This window comes from Columba livia, chromosome 3 (assembly GCF_036013475.1).
Source record: "Columba livia isolate bColLiv1 breed racing homer chromosome 3, bColLiv1.pat.W.v2, whole genome shotgun sequence".
Taxonomy (NCBI): Eukaryota; Metazoa; Chordata; class Aves; order Columbiformes; family Columbidae; genus Columba; species Columba livia.
This window is the reverse complement of record NC_088604.1, coordinates 11,295,712-11,315,417: the sequence shown is the minus strand read 5'-3', so window position 1 is coordinate 11,315,417 and position 19,706 is coordinate 11,295,712. Positions and strand designations below refer to the sequence as shown.

The 19,706-nt window shown below is 37.8% G+C and overlaps 1 protein-coding gene across 3 annotated transcripts in view; it reads right to left on the bottom strand.

Moving 5' to 3' along the window:
* WDR35 (WD repeat domain 35) overlaps positions 1-16,535 on the bottom strand; it is a 44,663-nt gene extending 28,128 nt beyond the window's left edge. Inside the window, exons 1-12 of one of the 3 annotated variants that reach the window (XM_021293523.2) lie at positions 16,359-16,535; positions 15,640-15,757; positions 14,800-14,871; positions 12,376-12,468; positions 11,657-11,785; positions 11,307-11,440; positions 10,309-10,474; positions 10,073-10,212; positions 6,836-6,961; positions 3,621-3,806; positions 3,004-3,036; positions 843-903 (exon numbers count right to left, since the gene is read on the bottom strand). In XM_021293523.2, coding sequence (XP_021149198.2) covers positions 843-903; positions 3,004-3,036; positions 3,621-3,806; positions 6,836-6,961; positions 10,073-10,212; positions 10,309-10,474; positions 11,307-11,440; positions 11,657-11,785; positions 12,376-12,468; positions 14,800-14,871; positions 15,640-15,757; positions 16,359-16,382 — 1,282 coding nt within the window. In that variant the 5' untranslated portion in view covers positions 16,383-16,535. Of the gene's footprint in view, positions 1-842; positions 904-3,003; positions 3,037-3,620; positions 3,807-6,835; positions 6,962-10,072; positions 10,213-10,308; positions 10,475-11,306; positions 11,441-11,656; positions 11,786-12,375; positions 12,469-14,799; positions 14,872-15,639; positions 15,758-16,246 lie in introns of all 3 variants that reach the window. The other 2 variants (XM_065055818.1, XM_065055819.1) reach the window with 2 other exon arrangements.
* Positions 16,536-19,706: the final 3,171 nt, after the last annotated feature.

The window sequence follows — 19,706 nt, the reverse complement described above, 5'->3', positions numbered from 1 at the left end:
GCTCAGTTTTGGGGTTTTTTGTTGTTGTTTTAATTGTTGTTTGGTTTGGTTCTTTTCCCTCTATGAATTGTAAAATTATTGGTATTGAATTTCCTGGGCAATTATTCCTTAAGATTCTGACGTACCACCCCTATTGTGAAAGGTGGCAAGAGGGAATCAAGTTAACAAAGAAATTATGAGACTAAGAAGTACCAACCATACTTTATAGGCGATCCACAGGACAAACAAGTCAAACTCATTCATCAGAGCTAGATACTCTTCATTTTCATTATGATCTACAATATATATTTGACTCACTACTTATTTCTTCCTGTTATCACTGAAAAACTGAACAATGCTAGAAAATGACACTTAGAAACTTATTTAACATATGATGATCTTTTGAGGTCCCTTCCAATCCCAAACATATTGTGATACTGTGATACTGTGATGATGAAACTGTTTAGTAGCACTGGTTGAGGAAAATAACCTCTATGATCTCAACTATTTTTGTTCTTTTTTTTCCTCTCTACTTATATTATTCTGTGAATTGTTATTACTTCCTTATCTTACAGTTCTTCATCTTACTTTCCTCATCATTTCTATCTTACAAATCACAGTTTGTAACACAGGAACCCCTGATTACATGTTTATTACATTTAGTGAGAGCCGAAGTAGAAGTGACAAGCCAATATAAAGTCATAGTTACAACCACATATAGAAAGGAAGGTCACGACATTTGGATGCGAGGGGTCTTACCAGACAGCGTTTGCCTCATTGAACAACAGACTTGCATAAGAAATTCATTATAAAGTCTAGGAAAAACAAACAACAAACAGATAAGACTACTGCAAGTTGCTTACCAACATCAATATATTTTGAGTCCAAGGGAGTGCCAATGGAATTGCAGAGAACCAGCACATACTGTATGGAAATAAAAGCAAGTGTCATTACTACCACATTTTTTGAAAATTAGTAAGCTGTATAAGGTTTTCTATGAACACGTATCTCATAACCCACATTTCACACAATCTAACACTGATCAGCAACAGAAAACAGAGACCGTGACTGCAGTAAATATAAAGCAGCGTAAGCATGAGAGTAACGAGACATTTGGCAATTAGCGCTATAAACAAACACAGAACAGGAAAATGACCAGCTGTTGTAAGTGAAGGAGCAAATCTACCTGACAAAAAAAATTACACAGGAGGTACCACCAGCAGGGTCCACAGGTAACATGTGGGCAACACAGCCAGTGTCTCACCCCTGGTCTGTGGGGCTCACACTTTACTACAATTATTTAATAGCAGGCTACACCAGCAATTTCTCAGTGTCTCAACTATCTCCAAACTGCTCATGCAAAGGATAATCTAATAAACTGCAATAGATCGCCTTGGTAGCTCCCACAGGTTAGGACCCTTTTTCTCCTTGAACATTCAAGAGGGCTACAACATGAGAACTGTGAATAAGGCTACATCCCTTCCCCATCACAGATACTACAAAACTGATGACTTTCATTAGTTTTGCCCATCTTGTAATCCTGCTAGGGAAGGCTTTCGTAGCACAGATACCTCAGATTGGTCTGTTAAACTCAGGAAAAGGCAAATAAACAAGAACTGATCTAGACACCAATGCTTCACAATGAATTTATTTAATTGTATGCTTGCTGACGAAATTTATTTTTTTAGATCTAAAACAAGGATTAGATAGCTTTATGATGACTGCATGGGAAAATAAGAAAGTCTTGAATGAGAAGTGTGGAAATGAACTAGCAAATTTTACTGTAAAGTCTTTAGATTTTAAAAAATACAATAAAATACAGTGCTGCCAAAACTTTTGTCACCTAAGAGCGGTTATTCTGACTCTCCAGGAAATGGAAGATGATTAGTTCTTCATAGTTCTTTCAGTCCTGAACAATTAATGTAATTGTGGTAGCAGACTACAGCAACTATACAGCTTAACCCTTCAAACTGACAGACTGACAGCTTATTAATCACATGAGAATGGCAGAATTTAGGTTTTCGGCTACTGTACGAACTCAATTCCTTCAAAGAAAACAATCTGAACAAGGATTTCTTTTAATTAAGTAATTTATTTTTCTGGTTCTGCCACCAATAAACACCTCTCAAAAATGTTTTATTTCTTTGTGCATGAGTTAAACTTTCCACCAGCATCCTCAAATTTCTCTTTTCCAAAAAATACATTGAGCCTCCACATCTGCAGGAAACCACACCTGGCTTTTTAAACTATTTACTGTTTGTTTCCATTTTGTTTATATCAATTCTTCTCTGGTAAATTACCCCAACATTCACTCTTTAATTACTTTCTCTTTCATGCCCTTTTTACTTACTTCTGAGACTCTAAGTCAGTAGCTCAGGGACTGCCACAGGGTGATGGAGTGACAGTGTCCAACCAAGAGGCTGCATGAGCCAGGACAAGGGAGTTTACATCGCATGAGTGGATCAAAGCAGAAAGCTCAGGCTTTGCTATGGCTATCAGCAGCAAGTTCTTGGTAACTTACTGACATTCCCATCCACTTGCAGAACCTTTAAACAGTTCCTGATGAAATTAAGTCTTTTTTGCCCCAGCAGCCATTGCTGTGCATTCTGCCATCTTGAAATCACAATTCTAATAACCAAAATCTATTGTAAAACAAACCTGTTTTTTAGAAAGCAATTCTAATGAACTGCTACCCAAAGGATAAGCTTGTTCACTTCATTTCCTAAAAGCTGACCCCCCAAAGTGTTAATAATCACACCGGAGCCAGTTAGAAAGAATTGAAAGATGCTTATTATCTGCAATTTTCAGATGCTAAAATTAAATCACTTATTTATGATAAAGAAAGTTACACTGAAGTCCCTCTACTGTTTGTTTCCTACTTTAAGAATACATCCCAGAAAATTCTCATTTTATTGCCCTCAATTTCACCAAATGGTTGGCCATGTATACTGTATTTTCACTCCATGTGACAGTACACCATTTATTGCACAATCAAAAAAAGCAGCATTAAAGCATTTTTTTTACCGTTGCACCACTTGGCTCCGTCTCATTCTCCTCCTTGGTAAGCAATATACAAGTGATACAGAAAATAATTCAGAGGTGAACACAGTACGAAAAACTGTGTAACAGTTAGTTAGCATGAGGCTAACCAAATAGAAATTATCCAAATGATAATTTTATCATATCATTTGTCACTACATTTAAAATAGGTAAATAAATAAACAAACAGAGCAGTTTGTAGTAATGTGTGATTTATATCACCTAAAATGTTCCTCCTTTTTCCACTTCTGGCTGATTAAATATTTGTTATGTTGTTGATGCTTTCCTGCTTTTACCTCTTCTTTGAAAAACTGTTCTAAATATTCCTTAAGAAACGTTAATCTAGAAGGCTGCGGTTTTCAGTAAGTTACTAATGGCTACCAGAAGCTAAAATACAGAGGCACTTAATCGGTTCTGCACATTTTTGCTATTACTTTGTTTTTTGTTGGGGTTCTTTGTTTTTAAACACTGAGTCCATTCAAGTGCCAGTCTGTCAAATGACAACTGAATGACACGCTCTGAGACAGCGTCAGAATTTTACATTTCATCTTATTCTGGCTGTAAAGCACTGAGCATTTCAAGTGAAAAATGAAAGACTTTACCTGAGGTTGATTTTCATCTGCTTTAGTTGCTAATACACAGAAGTCTCCACAAGTTGTTATGGAAATCAAGCTCTTGACGTATTTCACATACTTCTCGTTGTTTTTTGTGTCCCAAAAGACTACACAGTATTCTGGACGATCAGGTCGGGTATATGCATAAACAACTGTATTGGAGCAGTAACCCCACTGCCATGAGAGAAAATTTTGATAAAGCCTATCAGAAATTATAAGAAATTCAATAATAAAATGTTCATGGCTATGACAGAAAGTGCTTATTTCATATACACAATCAGCATTCAATGTTTTCATGTGCCAAACAATGACCTGACTTATTAAAAGTATGTGAACAGAGCTCTGGTAATAAGTTATTTGCATATTATTAAACTGGCAAAAGAATCCTTCCCATCATGCAGAATAACCTATCACAATCAGAACTGGAAGATCAACCTCAAAATGTGACAAGATCTCACTTCCCCTTGTTTCTTCCTTTTTCAGCACATACACAGAAATACCCACCGTGATGATGGTTTTTGCCATGAAAATGCTTGCTCAATGACCATTGGTTTGGAAACCCTAAGTTCATTTCCCAAGGGAAATATAATAAACACCTCAAACAGTGGAATTCCCGAAGCCGACAAAAATAAGCAATTATGTTGGAGCACTATAATAACTCACATCACCTCTTCCACATTAGTAAGATGATAAAAACCCTCCCTTCCCCCAGCAGAACATAATTATTCACATAACAAGTCAGAGAAAGGGCAAAAAGGCAAAAGAAGAAATAGAATATCCATATACTGTAAAAACCATGAAGGTACTACTTTATTGCATTCAACTGACTTAAATTATAGAAATTAATAACGAAAACCCTTTCTAACACAGCAGAATCAGAAAATATGTCAGAAAGGAGGTGAAGCTGACAAACGACTGAGATATAAAGCAAATCACTTAAGGATGATGATGTAATTGTAGAAAAACTAATAGAATTTTCTGTATTAGCATTTACTAATGAGAAAAGAAAGCTTGTTAGAGAGTTAGGCAGAAGGGTTACCTCACTCTACCAGGAATGAAACTAAGGCAATAAACTAAAGTATCAGCAAAAGAACTTTCAGGGCGGATTTATAAGCTGAAAGATAATCAATTGTCAGAACCCGAAGGTTAGATGGACATAGATAAATACAACACACTGGACAGTCATCATGCTTTTAGCCTTGGAAGTTGTACCTCATTCATTTATTTTTATCATCTATCAGAGAGGCAAAAGGCATGCTAATGAAGATGACCCAACTAATATGACCTACTTGGATTTTCAAGAAAATCAAGCTCGTGTTGGATACAGGAAAATAAATAAAAGGATTGGAATAAAGGTAGTTTCTGGACAACCAAGAGCACACTACCCACAGGATCCTTCCCAGAGATGCAAACTGGAGCTTATACTATTCTGAGTATTCAAAATTTATATGAAAGGAGTAAGTTATGAGGTAACAAGTCAGTAAACTGTAAATCATGTTTGTCAAATCTAAAACTGATTTCAAGAAGTAGCAAAGGATGCCAGAAGATGAGGATATAAAGTGAAATCCAATGTAGATTTGAACAAGGTAATATATACCTGAAGAAATGTAACTAGAGCTATAGACCCTAAATTAGTACTAAAACTCCAAAAAGATAAGATGCAAACTATGAATAGTTTAAAGAAGATCAGCTCAATTCATAGTTTTTACTGTCATATTATTTTAGAACCTCCTTTTTCTTATTATGATAACACTTGAAAAATACAGGAAACTGGAATATTCAGCAGATTGTTAATGTGATACTAACACTTAATCTCCAGGTCATTAATTCCAATCCAGGCTAAACTAATGACAGCTTTGAATTGCTACCATTTAATGAGTGTCACCTTTTAAAATATCCAGTTCCTAAAAGGGAGTTACTGATATAATCAGAAAGAAGATAGAGGTAGTAATGTGTATTATTTATTGAAGGACAACAGGTATCATTCACCATAAAAATATTTAACATTGAAACTGAATATACTACCAACAGGTTAAGAGTTTATGTGCTGCAGAAATAAATTAATTTGACCGCATCCTTTTCCACTTTAAATACGCAAAAGGAAAAAAAAGTCAGAGCTTACACATGCAGTTGCTAAAACTAAGGTTTCAAAAATATTATTCATTTGCAAACTATGCCAGATCTTGAAATACACATAGTCTCTTAGATACTGATGAGTTTAAGGAAAAGCAATAAGCCTGTGTTCCAGCTGTTGCACATTTCCCAGAATAAACATTAGGTAGCATTTCCTGCAAGATTAATTTTCGGCTCAAATTTCCGAAGTCTTTTCCAGCAGATTTACAACAAACTATTTGAGTTTGCTTCCTAGCAGACTTGTGTTTATAACTCCCTGACCAATGATTTTTCACATATGAGTGGAACAATACATTTCAACACAACTGCAGCATGTTCCTGACATTGCACTCTCTGTCTCTTTAATCACAGTGGTTACACATTGATGATTAAAGAACATATCTTGTGTTGGGGAAAAAAAAAAGTACACAATAGTGTAGACTGGGCAATAATCACTATTTTTGTTAAACTGTAAATTTAAATGAAATAGTCCTAATTCTTTAAAAACAAACAAAACACCCCATATGGTAGGCAAGATATAAACATTATTTAAAATTAGCTGAATACACACTTGTAAGAAATGCATTGGGAATTCAAATACAAGTAGAAAGTACACTTATCAGGTTGCGTTCATTTCTGCTGTTTAGGTTTCTATACAATTTTCCTTGTTCAAACTAGTAGTTCACCACCAAAAAAAATGACAGTAAAATTAAGGCTCAAATAAGTGCCATTGTCTCAGCCCACTCAGTTTAACCAAACAGCAATGCAAACATTGGAGTCCATGTTGTGTGACAACATGACAGCTCTAATTACTACCACATTTAGAATCATGCCCAATTCTGTTAATATTAACGAAGCATGTTTCCTTATAATGAAAATAAAATCACAAAATCATCAAAAATGCAATGGCTAATTCATTCCATCAGCAAGACAAACACATTCCACTAAAACTTCAAGTCTGTAGTGTTGATCAAGCAATAACCATAAGTTAAGCATTGATTTATGTATTAGAGAAAGCTGCTTTTTCTACCCATCCAGAAAGAGAATAAATAACAGGAAACTTATTGCTACGGTGCCACATTACTACATACCTTGTAATCTGGACGAATGTTTGCAAAATATATGTAAGAATCGACAGCTAATGCAATTTTCAGTCCACTTCCCTCCCAAGACAAGGCTGATATCTGTTTGCCAGGAACTTTCAGTGTGCGCAAATGCTTGTTTAAAAAAAGGAAAGACAAATATTCTGAATTTATCATAGGAAAACTACTCTAAAATACATAACAATAGTTTTGATAACTGATGAAAACCAAACATAAATCTTCTTTACCCCATGATGCCTCCCAAATTACAATACACATGTGAATGAGATATTTAACATAGATTACCATAAAGTGTTCTTTTGCCTCAATTCTTTTTTTGTCAGAGAGAAAGAAAAAATGACCCAGTGATAGTTCAAACATAAAAAAATAAATAAGAGATACAGAATGACAGCATAAACATTTTTTTCCTTTGGTTGGTGATTCGAATCACCTTTATAAATTCAGTCACTACTAAAATAAACTCTACAACTGTACTGACACCTGACATGCCTCAGAAGTTTCACTTATGCTCGAAGTATATCAGCCAGCTGATGTACAACACCCTTAAAACTACAGCTGATAGTTTAAACAAATGAAGACGTATAACTCCATCTATGTCAAAAGCGCATAATGAATCAGCTGCAGAGGCACACCATTTGCAGTGAGGCAATGGACTTTCTCCTTTGCTCTATTCCCTTTCAAAAAAAGTCTAAGAAGGGCAGTTAGATATCCCTTTACAATTGAAGAGCTAGCAAAGAAATACACTTTCTTTCTTTTTTATACCTTTATTTTGCTGTAGAATTTGAAGCTGCATGAAGGAAACAACTGAAATAAAATGTTTTCAAAAACTATAAACTTAGCCCCACAGAGCACTTATTTGTGGGAAGCTTTTTGTTTGCAAATAATATAGATGTATATAATAAATGATATATTCATCTACTATTTACTGTAAGATTTAGCATAACCTTAGGCTTTTAAATAATCACAGACTCACAGAAACACAGAATCGACTGGGTTGGAAAAAACCTCAGAGATCATCGAGTCCAACCCTTGGTCCAACTCTAGTCCATTTACTAGATCATGGCACTAAGTGCCATGTCCAATCTCAGTTTAAAAACCTCCAGGGACGGCGAGTCCAGCACCTCCCTGGGCAGCCATTCCAATGCCTGACCACTCTCTCTGTAAAGAATTTCTTTCTAATATCCAGCCTAAATTTCCCCTGGCAGAGTTTAAGCCCATGCCCCCTTGTCCTATTGCTGACTGCCTGGGAGAAGAGACCAATCCCCACCTGGCTATAACTTCCCTTCAGGTAGTTATAGAGAGTGATGAGGTCACCTCTAAGCCTCCTCTTCTCTAGACTAAACAAGCCCAGCTCCCTCAGCCTCTCCCCACAGGTCTTATGTTCAAGTCCCTTCACCAGTCGTGTTGCTCTTCTCTGGACCCGCTCCAACACTTCAATGTCTTTCCTGAACTGAGGGGCCCAGAACTGAACACAATACTCCAGGTGTGGCCTCACCAATGCAGAGTACAGGGGAAGGATCACTTCCCTTGTCCTGCTGACCACGCTGTTTTTGATACAGGACAGGATACCGTTGGCCTTCTTGGCCACCTGGGCACACTGTTGGCTCATGTTGAGCTTCCTGTCAATTAGTCCCCCCAGGTCCCTTTCTGTCTGACTGCTCTCCAGCCACTCTGCGCCCAGTCTGTAGCACTGCAGGGGGTTGTTGTGACCAAAGTGCAGCACCCGGCATTTGGCCTTATTGAACTTCATCCCATTGGAATCAGCCCCTTTTTCCAGTCTATCCAGATCCCTCTGCAGAGCCCTCCTGCCTTCCAGCAGGTCGACACTCCCTCCCAACTTGGTGTCATCAGCAAATTTGCTGATGATGGTCTCAATCCCCTCATCTAAATCATCAGTAAAGACATATATATAATAAAACATTTTACTGAGCAGAACACTCATACTTATGCTTAGATCCAACTTTCCTTTTGAGGGCATAACTTTGTGCCAAAATAAACTCTTACCAATGAACTTAAACAGTTTAGTACCTATTACATATCTTTGATCAGATGCAAATACTAAATCCAAATACTCATCACACATTGTTCACAGAAGATACCATCTTCCAAAAAGTTAAGTCAGCACCTGAATACCAGAAATAGTACAAAGCAATTCTAAAAATCTAAATAATTTACTTCTAAACACTAGATACAGAATCTGGAACACTTGTTTCAGTTAATCTGAAGGACATCAGCAACCAGAGATGTAACAACGTAACTGTCAAAACCTTTGGTTCCATTTAATGCTTCCAACTAAGGAAACCCCCAGAGATGACATTGGATCTGAACCCATTTCCCAGCACAGCTCACAGTTCTGTCATTACCACAGTTACCTCAGGACTGGTGACTTCTTCCTCTGTACAAGAAACAAACTTCCTCACGCTGATACCCAACATTAACTTACAGATTCCCAGACACATTACTGGTAAGGAAAGTAAAATTACCCAAAATTACTTTGTAAGGCACAAGTAGCACCATGAACAAAAATATATAGGAAAGTTGCCCCTCGACTGTTTAATATTTAACATCTTGTAAAAAAGACAGGAAGTGCTACAAAAAAAAATTCAAAACAATATCTATCCCCAACAGACAAACAAAGATTAGAAACAGCTTACCTTTTCAGAGGTTTTTGAGTCATTGCTTTTATTGATACCAGATGCCGCTTTCTCAGTTTTAGTGACTCCATAAAAATAGAGGGCAGCATTCACTGCCTTATTTTAAACTCCTAATCTAGAGATTCCTGTGTCTCCTACACAGCCAGTAGAGAGAGACAAGTACTTCCAGATTTGATACCCAGATGTTAAATTAGCATCTTAACTGCTGCCTAAACATTCCAAATCGCTCATTGACTACAGTCTGAACTCAGGTATCTGAGTTAGGTGTTCAAAGTTAGACACTAGGCATATCTCATTATTTAGTGTTTTATGAGATGCACTCAGTTTTTCGAGCTGGGCACTAACTTGCTGTTCTAGAAGGGAATCTGGTCCTGTGTCATCTTTCCAGATTCAGGTGGATATCCTAGATACCTTAGAGCGCATTAAACACACTAAACACCTACATTTTGGCATCCAAATTCCACCAGTAATGACCATGTAGACAAAACATATCACAGTATCACAGTATGTGATACCAAGATAAAAAAAAAAAAAAACATTTAAGTTATTTAAGTGTATTAAACATTTTTACCTCACCAAACGGATTATAGAACTGCACAATGTTTACATCTTGAGGAGTTGCTTTTATGGAGCCTGCCACCGCCAACACACTTCCACAATGGTTCCACTGAATACATACTACACTCATACCGGTGTCAATCAAAACAGGATCTAGTTTTTAAGGAATAAACATGAAGAATATAAACATGAGTACACATTTTGGGTTGAGAGTAGCTCAGTAACCTGCAGCCCTCATATTGTACTTACTCTGGTCATTCTCATCTCTCATTATCTGGCATCTTCCATTCTGGTAACAGACAGCAAGACAAGGACAATCTGGTTCAATGTAACCTTCTGTGCCATGATACCAGTGTATCCCAGCGATCTCGAATGGTCCGGTTACGTTAACCAAACAACTCACTTTCATTTTCACCTAGAAAAGAAGGGTTAATTATTTAAAGTCACATACAACATGCTATTTAGAAGAACAATTTAGATTCCTACTGATACCTTGCAGAAGACCAGATGTCTATGCATTTTTTTTTCCTGAGTCAAGAAAAATTATCACATTCTCAACATTTTAAGAATTTGAAAAACTTCCCTTATACAATGACGGATGAGACATATGTAAACATATATTTTAACTACGAAGAAGTACTTTAATGTTGGCATTTTCATTCTTTGAAAAGTAACTTAAAAACAAAGAAAACACACAAGGAACCTTACCGAAACTTTGCAAAAAATAGAAGTAAGTTCAGACCACTCCTGGCCATGAGATTTTTTTAAAAAAGAAACCCTCTGTCTGTTTTTTATTGATAAAAGTCTCTAGAATAATATATAAAAGTAATTTGAAAAAATAAGCGTTCAAATTAGAATACTATTTAAATAAGTTTACTTCTGTAATAATTAGCCCTGTACATCTGGTAACACAGGTAAGAGCTTTTTCTGAAAGATAAGAGTGCACCTGGATCACAGCAAGGAGGGCTCAGTTAGTGCTACCATAAATATTTGTACATTTTCAATAACTATTGCAAGGCAAAAAGGTATTAGTTGATGTGATATTCTGTCAGCTATAAAGAAATAAATATTTACATTATAAAACTGCAGTTGTATAAATCTTGAATACAAACTTTGTGTACAAGACCTTGTCCAGTTCTCAGTACTGAAGTCCACCAATGAAACAAACAAACAAGAAATGAATTAAGAGGAAGTAAGTTTTTATGCCTGTTGAAGATAATACCTTTATTATACCATCATGAACTTACAATAAAATTTCCTTGACTGTCATAAATGTGAATGTCTCCATTTGCTATCCCAAAAAGTAAAACTTTGCTATCAGAGGACCAGGCCACGTGGGACAGGTGGATACCTTTCAAGTCTTTTCCCCAAATGCGATTGCCTGTAACAGAATATTGATTTAACTTAGTAAACATACCACAAAATTTAAAATAGGATGCAAGCCACCAATGTGAAAACAAAAACAGCTAAAGGAAGTAAAAGCAACAATTAGAAAATAACTATTAGTTGTATTTATCTAGAGAAACAGAGCCACTATGTACATAATGTTGAAAACAAAAGCTATCTAATACAACAATTAGTAGAGCTTAAATTTCACCTTCCACTGATCCAACAATCACAGCTCCATCTTCATATACAATACAAATCTTTTGTCCATCAGCATTCCAGCTTATGCTTCGAACAACAGATTTATTTCTGTTGTTAATCATCTCTTCATACCAAGCACCTATTAGTAGTGAACAAAATCTGAGTTATATTCTGATTTGATAAACCTCTAGTGGATACAAGGTACATGCAAGACACTGAATTCAAATAGTAAAATTATGTGCAAATAGGATAATAATGACATTTCCTAGCAATATGAATTTCTGAAGTTGTAAATAAGAATAAAATAAAATAAAATAAAATAAAATAAAATAAAATAAAATAAAATAAAATAAAATAAAATAAAATAAAATAAAATAAAATAAAATAAAATAAAATAAAATGTTTATAAAAATTACCAAGCAATCAAATAGGTGTTCAATGAAATGGAGAAACCTGAGAACGGTCTGCTGATAACTAAACATGAAACAGTAGGTTACATATGACTCTGCAACATACTATACAACAAAAAGCTGCAGAAGCAGTAAGTTTTGGAAAGGAATTAAACAGAAAGTTGTTCTGCCTTTTCAGTAAAACTCTAGCAAGATTATGCTACAGTGTCCCCCAGACTACTCAGACATAATTATTGTGTAAAAATTGCTGGGAAAAAAAGAAATAACATTTCTCACAACATGGGATATTATCTCATTTCTAATTTGTCCTGTAGAATACCTTTATATAGCAGCCACACAATGATGAGTCCATTTTCATCACTGGTAGTCAGTTTTTGATACTGTTCATTCCATGCCACCACTTTCACAGAACCTAGAAAATTATACACATATTTTTTAAATTTACATTATTTAAACAAGTCAATAAAACCCACCACTTCCAACTTAATTAACCTGGAGCTTTTCAGAAATATACGCTGCTGACTTTGATTTCATATTAGGTATTCTTTCAGTATCACTCATTTCCTCTTCCAAAATTCTGCTAAATAGTTCCTTTTGCTTCTGTAATCACCCACTTGAGTAACATCCTCTCCAAATATTGCTTCAGTACACAAAACTCAAATCACAGTTTTACAGTTTCTCATCACCTCTGACCTGTTAGCTTTGGAAGCTGACAAAACTACTGTAGCAAGAAGTTTTGCATTTTCTTCCTCTTAGTAGTTTGATCTTCAGTAGTGCTGCACTTTGAAAACAAAATCTCCCTCACAATTACCCAAAAAAGCACTCTACACACAATTCCTTCAGACCTTCGAGTCTCATGTGGGATCCTACTCATAAATATTTGACTTGACTTGAATCATCTTCAAACCATTTCTAAGCAGCATCTTATTTCATCAGTTCAACACTGGATATGAACTTGGCCACCTCAAGCATCACACTCTTTCATGCCCTCACCACTGGTCATCCTTTTCCTCTGTATTCTTTCAATTTTTCTGCATTTCAGTCACAAACTTTATCAACAAATGCAACTGAAACTATCCCAAATGTCAGGGATTTTTTTAAGGCAACAGTAATCTTTTTTTCAGAACTGCACACATTAATTCAAAATATCCACTACCTCAATTCCTCACAATTCATTCTTTCAATCATATTTAACTAGGCTCCTAAAATAATGAGGCTGTTATCAGGTTTCAATTGCAAATCCTCATAAAAAGACCCTTTCTTCAAATAATGTAAGGATTTTAGCATCCTCTTCATATCCTGCTGTCCACAGACGATAAACATTTAGCATTTCCCACGCAAGAGTTTAATTCCTCACTGTCTAATTTCCCTGCATTCAGTTTTTACTTTCACAGACTATTCTTTTATAGCCTGTTTTCTAACCTCTCTAAACTTCATCTCTATACCATACTGCAGCCTACTTAGTACACATTCTGTAATTTGCCAATAAAGGGAAAAGAAAGACTTTTTTAACAGAGATCAAGTTTACCAAACTCACTTCTATTTCTGCAGAAGAAAATGTAAGGCCACCATAACATATAAGCAAATTTCAAAGACACTATCAAAAAAAAAAAAAAAAATAAAGCCAACAACAACAACAAAAAAACCCACAAAAAACAACACAGTCTTATCCACATATGTGTCACTAGAAAAAATGCTTAAGAAAGCTTTTAGTCTCGTTTCTCATTTTATCTTATCGTACTGAGTTTAAAACTTTATAAGTACAGTGTAAAATAAAATTGTTCTCCTTTTCTTTTTTTAAACGCAGTAGAACATCTTTGTTTGGTTAACTCAGCAATTCCAGCGTCAACTGCCCATCAGTTTAGTTTTTCTCTTCTGCTATAAAGAATTCTTTATCTGTGATCTACCAAGGCAGTATGTGAACAAATGTGTGGGAGCAAATGAATTATGATATTTTATGTAAATACCTAAAAATATATCCCAGTCCCACACAACAGATTAAAATGTCCAGACTAACCATTCTGAAGTCAGAGTTAGCAAGCACTATTCCAGAAGCACTGCATGATGAAAAAAAAGGAAGGGAAGGGAAGGGAAGGGAAGGGAAGGGAAGGGAAGGGAAGGGAAGGGAAGGGAAGGGAAGGGAAGGGAAGGGAAGGGAAGGGAAGGGAAGGGAAGGGAAGGGAAGGGAAGGGAAGGGAAGGGAAGGGAAGGGAAGGGAAGGGAAGGGAAGGGAAGGGAAGGGAAGGAAAATAGCAGCATCTACTTAAATAGAAATCAATACTTCCTTCTCAGGATAATCAGTGTGGATCAAATAATTTGGAAAAAGCAAAGCCTGGATAATACAAAACACAAGTGAGGCTGTAATGTCAAAGTTCACAGACTCAACCTTGCAAAAATCATAAGCAAACTTTAAATTGTAACAGGTAGAGCAGAGCTTGGTTTGTGTAGCGTGCATTCTGTGTCACACACACGGTATCAGCCAGGAGAACTGAGGTAAGGCTAAATCAGTTTGATTCTCCACCCAGTAATTCACTCACAGATATAAAAGAGTGACTGTAGGTCTTTCATCAGCTAACTTGGTAAAAATAGATAGCCAAGCTGTTATATACCTGAGTTCAATACTGAGAATCTTTATTTCAGGCTCATAACAAAAAGTTACAGCAAAATTATGCTACCACCTTCACAAAATCTTCTATTTTTTGAATTCTAATTAAATGTTCATTAAATGCCCAATGATACTTACCACTATGACCATCAAGATGCTGATTCACAGAAAGATTGCTAGGAGCTGTAATTCCCTTTATTTTTGCTTCATCTAAAAATAACAAAAATAGCTATAAAATAAACCTAATTAAGTATACATATTACTATGTCTCTATCAATACTGCAGCTCTAATCACTGTTTCAATACAACAAACTATTCACCTAAAAGTATGTAAAATGTAACTGCAGGATGAATTTTCCACCGCTCAGTTCAATGTGTTTGCATTGTCTCTGGCATCCAAATTCATATAATCTTTATGATCTAGCAGTTTTTCAGGAAAAAATACCAGTGAAACAAACAAAAAACCTCATAACAACAAAAATCATGGGTATCACATTGTTATAATAACAAAGGTTTAAAAGATTTTAAAAACATGTTAGATTTTCCTTTTCTTGAAACATGTTCATTAAAAACAAAGTTACACAGCTTTCTCCCTAAAATTATTAAGACGGTAGAACAAACAAAATCAAGAAATAATGAAATAAGTTCCAAAATAAACTGGAAGCCTATACAAAAAGAATAACAATGAAACATATGCCCCCCCCCAAAATAAGAAGATAACTTCAGCAGATAATAATAAGTAGTTAAATTCCATGTGTGCCACATAAGAGAAGCTGGAGGAAAAGAGTGTTAAAAAAAAAAAGTGAGAGCATATTTGATGTTTATGCAAATACACAAATATGTACAGATTGAAAACATTAGCAATATTGTCAAGAAACCTGAAGAAGGAGTTATGCTTTCAGAATTCTCAAGTGTGGTGGATTTTGTTCTTAAAATGAAAAATAAATAAATAAATAAATAAATAAAATATTCATTTACCTGTCTGTGTTTCTAATTTTAAAACTTTCAGTAACCCATCGTCCCCACCACAGGCTATGAAACCTTGGTCCTTACTCCAGGCAATAGATCTTAATCGAACATTACCAGGAATTGCAATCTGAAAAAGAAATATTTTGTATTTCTACATAGTTGTAAGGCTCATATTTTATTTTAAAGTATTCTATTTGAACATCTCAAAGACAGCTGTGCTAAGAAACAAAATAAACTGATTTCTATTGACAGATCAGTACATGCAAAAAGACACAGCAGACAATTAGCATTACAAGCTTTAGTGAAACTCCAATGCAGCACTTGAGAAAAGGGAAATTAATATATATGCGGTAAATAATAATAACGGGACATCTTCAAAGATGCACAAAGAAGGTGACATGAGCAACAAAACAGGTGAGAGGAATCACAGTGCGCAGGTCTTTGCTACGAGCTGGTCTCCAGCTGAAGAGCCACGTCCGGACTCTCCGGGGCGAGCAGTGGCTGAGGAGACAGCTGAAGGCCGAAGGAAAACCAAACCCTCAAGCCTAGGTCGAGAGGGAGCAGGCAGGAGGGGGCAGGGCAGCACTCCGGGCAGGGCCCAAGCCCACGGCCGCACCATTAAATCCAGCCCGAGAGTCCCCCTCAGCGCCCCGAAGCCTCTGCCCTCCGCTGCCCCGAGGGCTGCCTGTCCTCCGCCACCCCGACTTTTCTCCACGTCCCAGGAGCACCTTCTTGTACAGGTAGATTAACATCCTGGAGGACCGGCGGGCGAGGGAGGCCAACCCGCACCGCTCCTCACGACGGCGGGCCCGGCGCGGCCTCCCTGGTAACCGCGTCACCCTGGCAACGGCCGCCGGAAGCTCGCCCCACGCTTGCGCTCCTCCGCTTCCGGGAGCGGGAAAAAACGCATTCGCTGCTGCTCCCCTGTTGGCACCAGGCACGGGGGGTCCCGCCCCTTTGGGGCGGAGCCAAACTCTGGCACCGCCCCCAGAGCTGCGGGCTGAGGCTGATAGTCCGTGTGGCAGCCTGGCAGGCGCTTCCCGCCCGGTCCTGCCTGCCGGCTCCTCAGCTTCCCGGCCGCAGAGAGGGGGCCCGCTGAGAGCGGAGGGCTTCTGGGGGTTCCCCAGTCCCCGCGCAGCGATTAACACTGCTACTCACCTCGGGTAGGAAGCACTGGTAATTAATCGAATCCAGAGTTCTGTTTTCTGCCTCTCGCTACAGGAAAGTCATTGAGGTGCTGGAGAAAGTTCAGAGAAAGGCAACGAAGCTGCTGAGGGGTCTGGAGCACAAGTCTTGTGAGGAGCGGTTTAGGGAACTGGGGCTGTTCCGCCTGGAGAAAAGGAGGCTGAGGGGAGACCTTGCTGCTGTCTACAAATAACTGAAAGGAGGTTGTAGCATGGAGGGGGTTGGTCTCTTCTCCCAAGTAACAAGTGATAGGAAATGGCCTCAAGTTGCACCAGGGGAGGTTTAGATTGGATATTAGGAAAAAAAATCTTTCTGGAAAGGGTTGTGAGGCATTGGAACAGGCTGCCCAGGGAAGTGGTGGAGTCACCATCCTTGGAGGTGTTTAAAAGTCATTTAGACAAGGTTCTTAGAGACATGGTTTAGTGCCAGAGTTAGGTTATGGTTGGACTTGATGATCCTGAGGGTGTCTCCCAACCAAAATGATTCTATGATTAATAGAGGTCACTCTGCTTATACAGGAAGGAAAACCTGAAACCTTGCGAATGCCAAAGTGTGTGCGTGCCGTGGTTTTAGTGCCATCCTCAGGGTTGCCCCAGGTGTTGCTGTTCACTGAGGTAACTGGTGGCCCCAGCCAAGGGCACAGGTGTTGGTCACCGTTCCTGCTCCCTCAGAAGGTGCCACGGCACCCACAGCCGGGTTGATCAGTCGCTCACACAGATGAAAAGCACCTTGACTTGATGGGTCAGAGAGGGCAAGCAAGTGCCATGGCTGCTGTGACAAAGCTCTTGGACACTGAGCAGTGCAGAGGGCAGGCGGATTATAGAATAGTCTGCCTTACCCCGTTGAATGATTTGGTATACTGATTCTTATAGAACTTCTTTAGAAACTGCTGATATAGAATTTGCTTAGCATAAGTTTCCTTAGTGTAACTTCTGCAAGTTGCAAACCTTTGAAGTTTCTACTTTGTTAAGTAAAAAAGGCCTCAGAGTCCTCAAGCTAGAGGATAAGGGGGCTTTGTCCCTGGAGATAAGTCAAGGAGCAGAACAGCACCTAATAGAAGAAAGTTTTGGCTGTTGCTGAGAACTTATTTTCTGCAGGTGTAAAATAGCAGCTGAAGGTTAGAACTTTGACAGCCTCCCTGATAAAAATTAAGAGATCTGATGAAGAACAGGGAGATGCCAGGCTCTGATTTTGCACTTGGCCCCGACTGACTCACTTACCTTGCAATTATTTATTTAAGAAGAGCTTCTGGAATCCAAACCCGAGTCTCTGCTATGGGAAACCTAGGGAAAAGAAACTTCCCTAACAGGGGTTAAGGACCAAGACTGGATTTGTGCCTGCACAAGGCGTGCAGGGGGCTTCAAGAGCAGCCTGGATCTGTGGCACTGACTCCCAGCTAGGTTGTACCTCACTGCAAAATAAGTACTTTCCATACTGAAAGCTGTTTTGTAGCTGATCAACAGCAAAGGGGAACATGGGAGACGTACAGAAGACAGTCTGCACTGTGTCTTCTGCATCCTGCTCTACAAACTTGCCTGCTTGGCACAGGAGGAACAGAAATGCCATGTCTCCCAGAACATCCCCCTTGCTTTCATAGCAGCTGACTACTCCACAGTGCAATTATCCACAACACAAACACTGAAATATAAGCAATTTGTTCGATGTCAAAGGAGAATCATGATGAAGCCAAGTTCTCAAACCTGTGTCTCGTCAAGTTTTTAGTGCTGTTCCCCTCCTCTCAGAGATGCTGACTGGAAATGCAGAGAAATAGAACAAGCCACAGGTTATCATCACATCATTTTATTGACGTTACATGAACGTGCAACAGTGAGGAGCTCTGGGCATACAGCTTTTTGACTGATGCCAACTTAGAAACACATAAGGCAGAACTGTAAAACAAAGTTGACTGAATACCTCTAAACATCTTAGAGCTGAGTAAGATAGGTAAAGGTGATTTAGAAAATGCCTGTGGTCAGGCAGTTGGACTAGGTGATCACCATAGGGCCCTTACAACTGAAATTTTCTATTTTATTCTTTTCAAGGCAGAATAAAAATAATTTTAAAATACCATCCAAAAGATTAAATTTACTTCTTTTCGTAACAGTTCTCTGCATTAGTCTCAAAGTTTTACTGCCTCAATAACTAAATATAATTTGAAATTACTGTGACTTGAAATTTGGTCCATCTTTTTGAAACACTCTGGGTATTTAAAATAAAAATGTTCAGTCAATATGACCTGCTCGTATGTCCTATTTTAAAGAAATCACTTATATCACCTTGGAATTGTATCTGGTGCTCGCAAACACAAAGTGAGATGAGATAAATTCTCAGAGGAATTGAATGTAAATACTATCATTTGTAATGTAAAATGGAGTTACAAATACTAATGCATGAAACAAAGCCTGCCCAGCTGACGGCTTGCAAGACACATCTGGCCTCCAGGACAATTTTCCACTGTGGTGTAAAATTATACATCTGATCTGACAACTGGCCTTAGTGTAAATGGGACTGATGTCATGTACACCCAATTGCCAAGAACCTGAAAAGTCTTGCATTAGATTTACAACTTGTTTATTCTTACCAATACACAGGCCAAGGCATAATTCTGGCCCTATAAATCCTTGTATAATACCCACGTCTAAGTGGAAGACGTGAAAGTAAGCAAAATAAAGTGCTGGATATAAAACATGACTTACAGAAAAAAATATGCATACACTGCACTTTGAGGAAGCAAGTGTAGCACAGCTAGGTCGTCCACGATAACTAATTGAAGTAAAGCAAATTAATATCAGTGGGGACACATCACAAAATATCAACCACTGACCAATCCAGCAGTCTTGGAGGGTTTATAATCTCATTTTTAGCCCATGCTGTGTCCATGTTCATCTGTG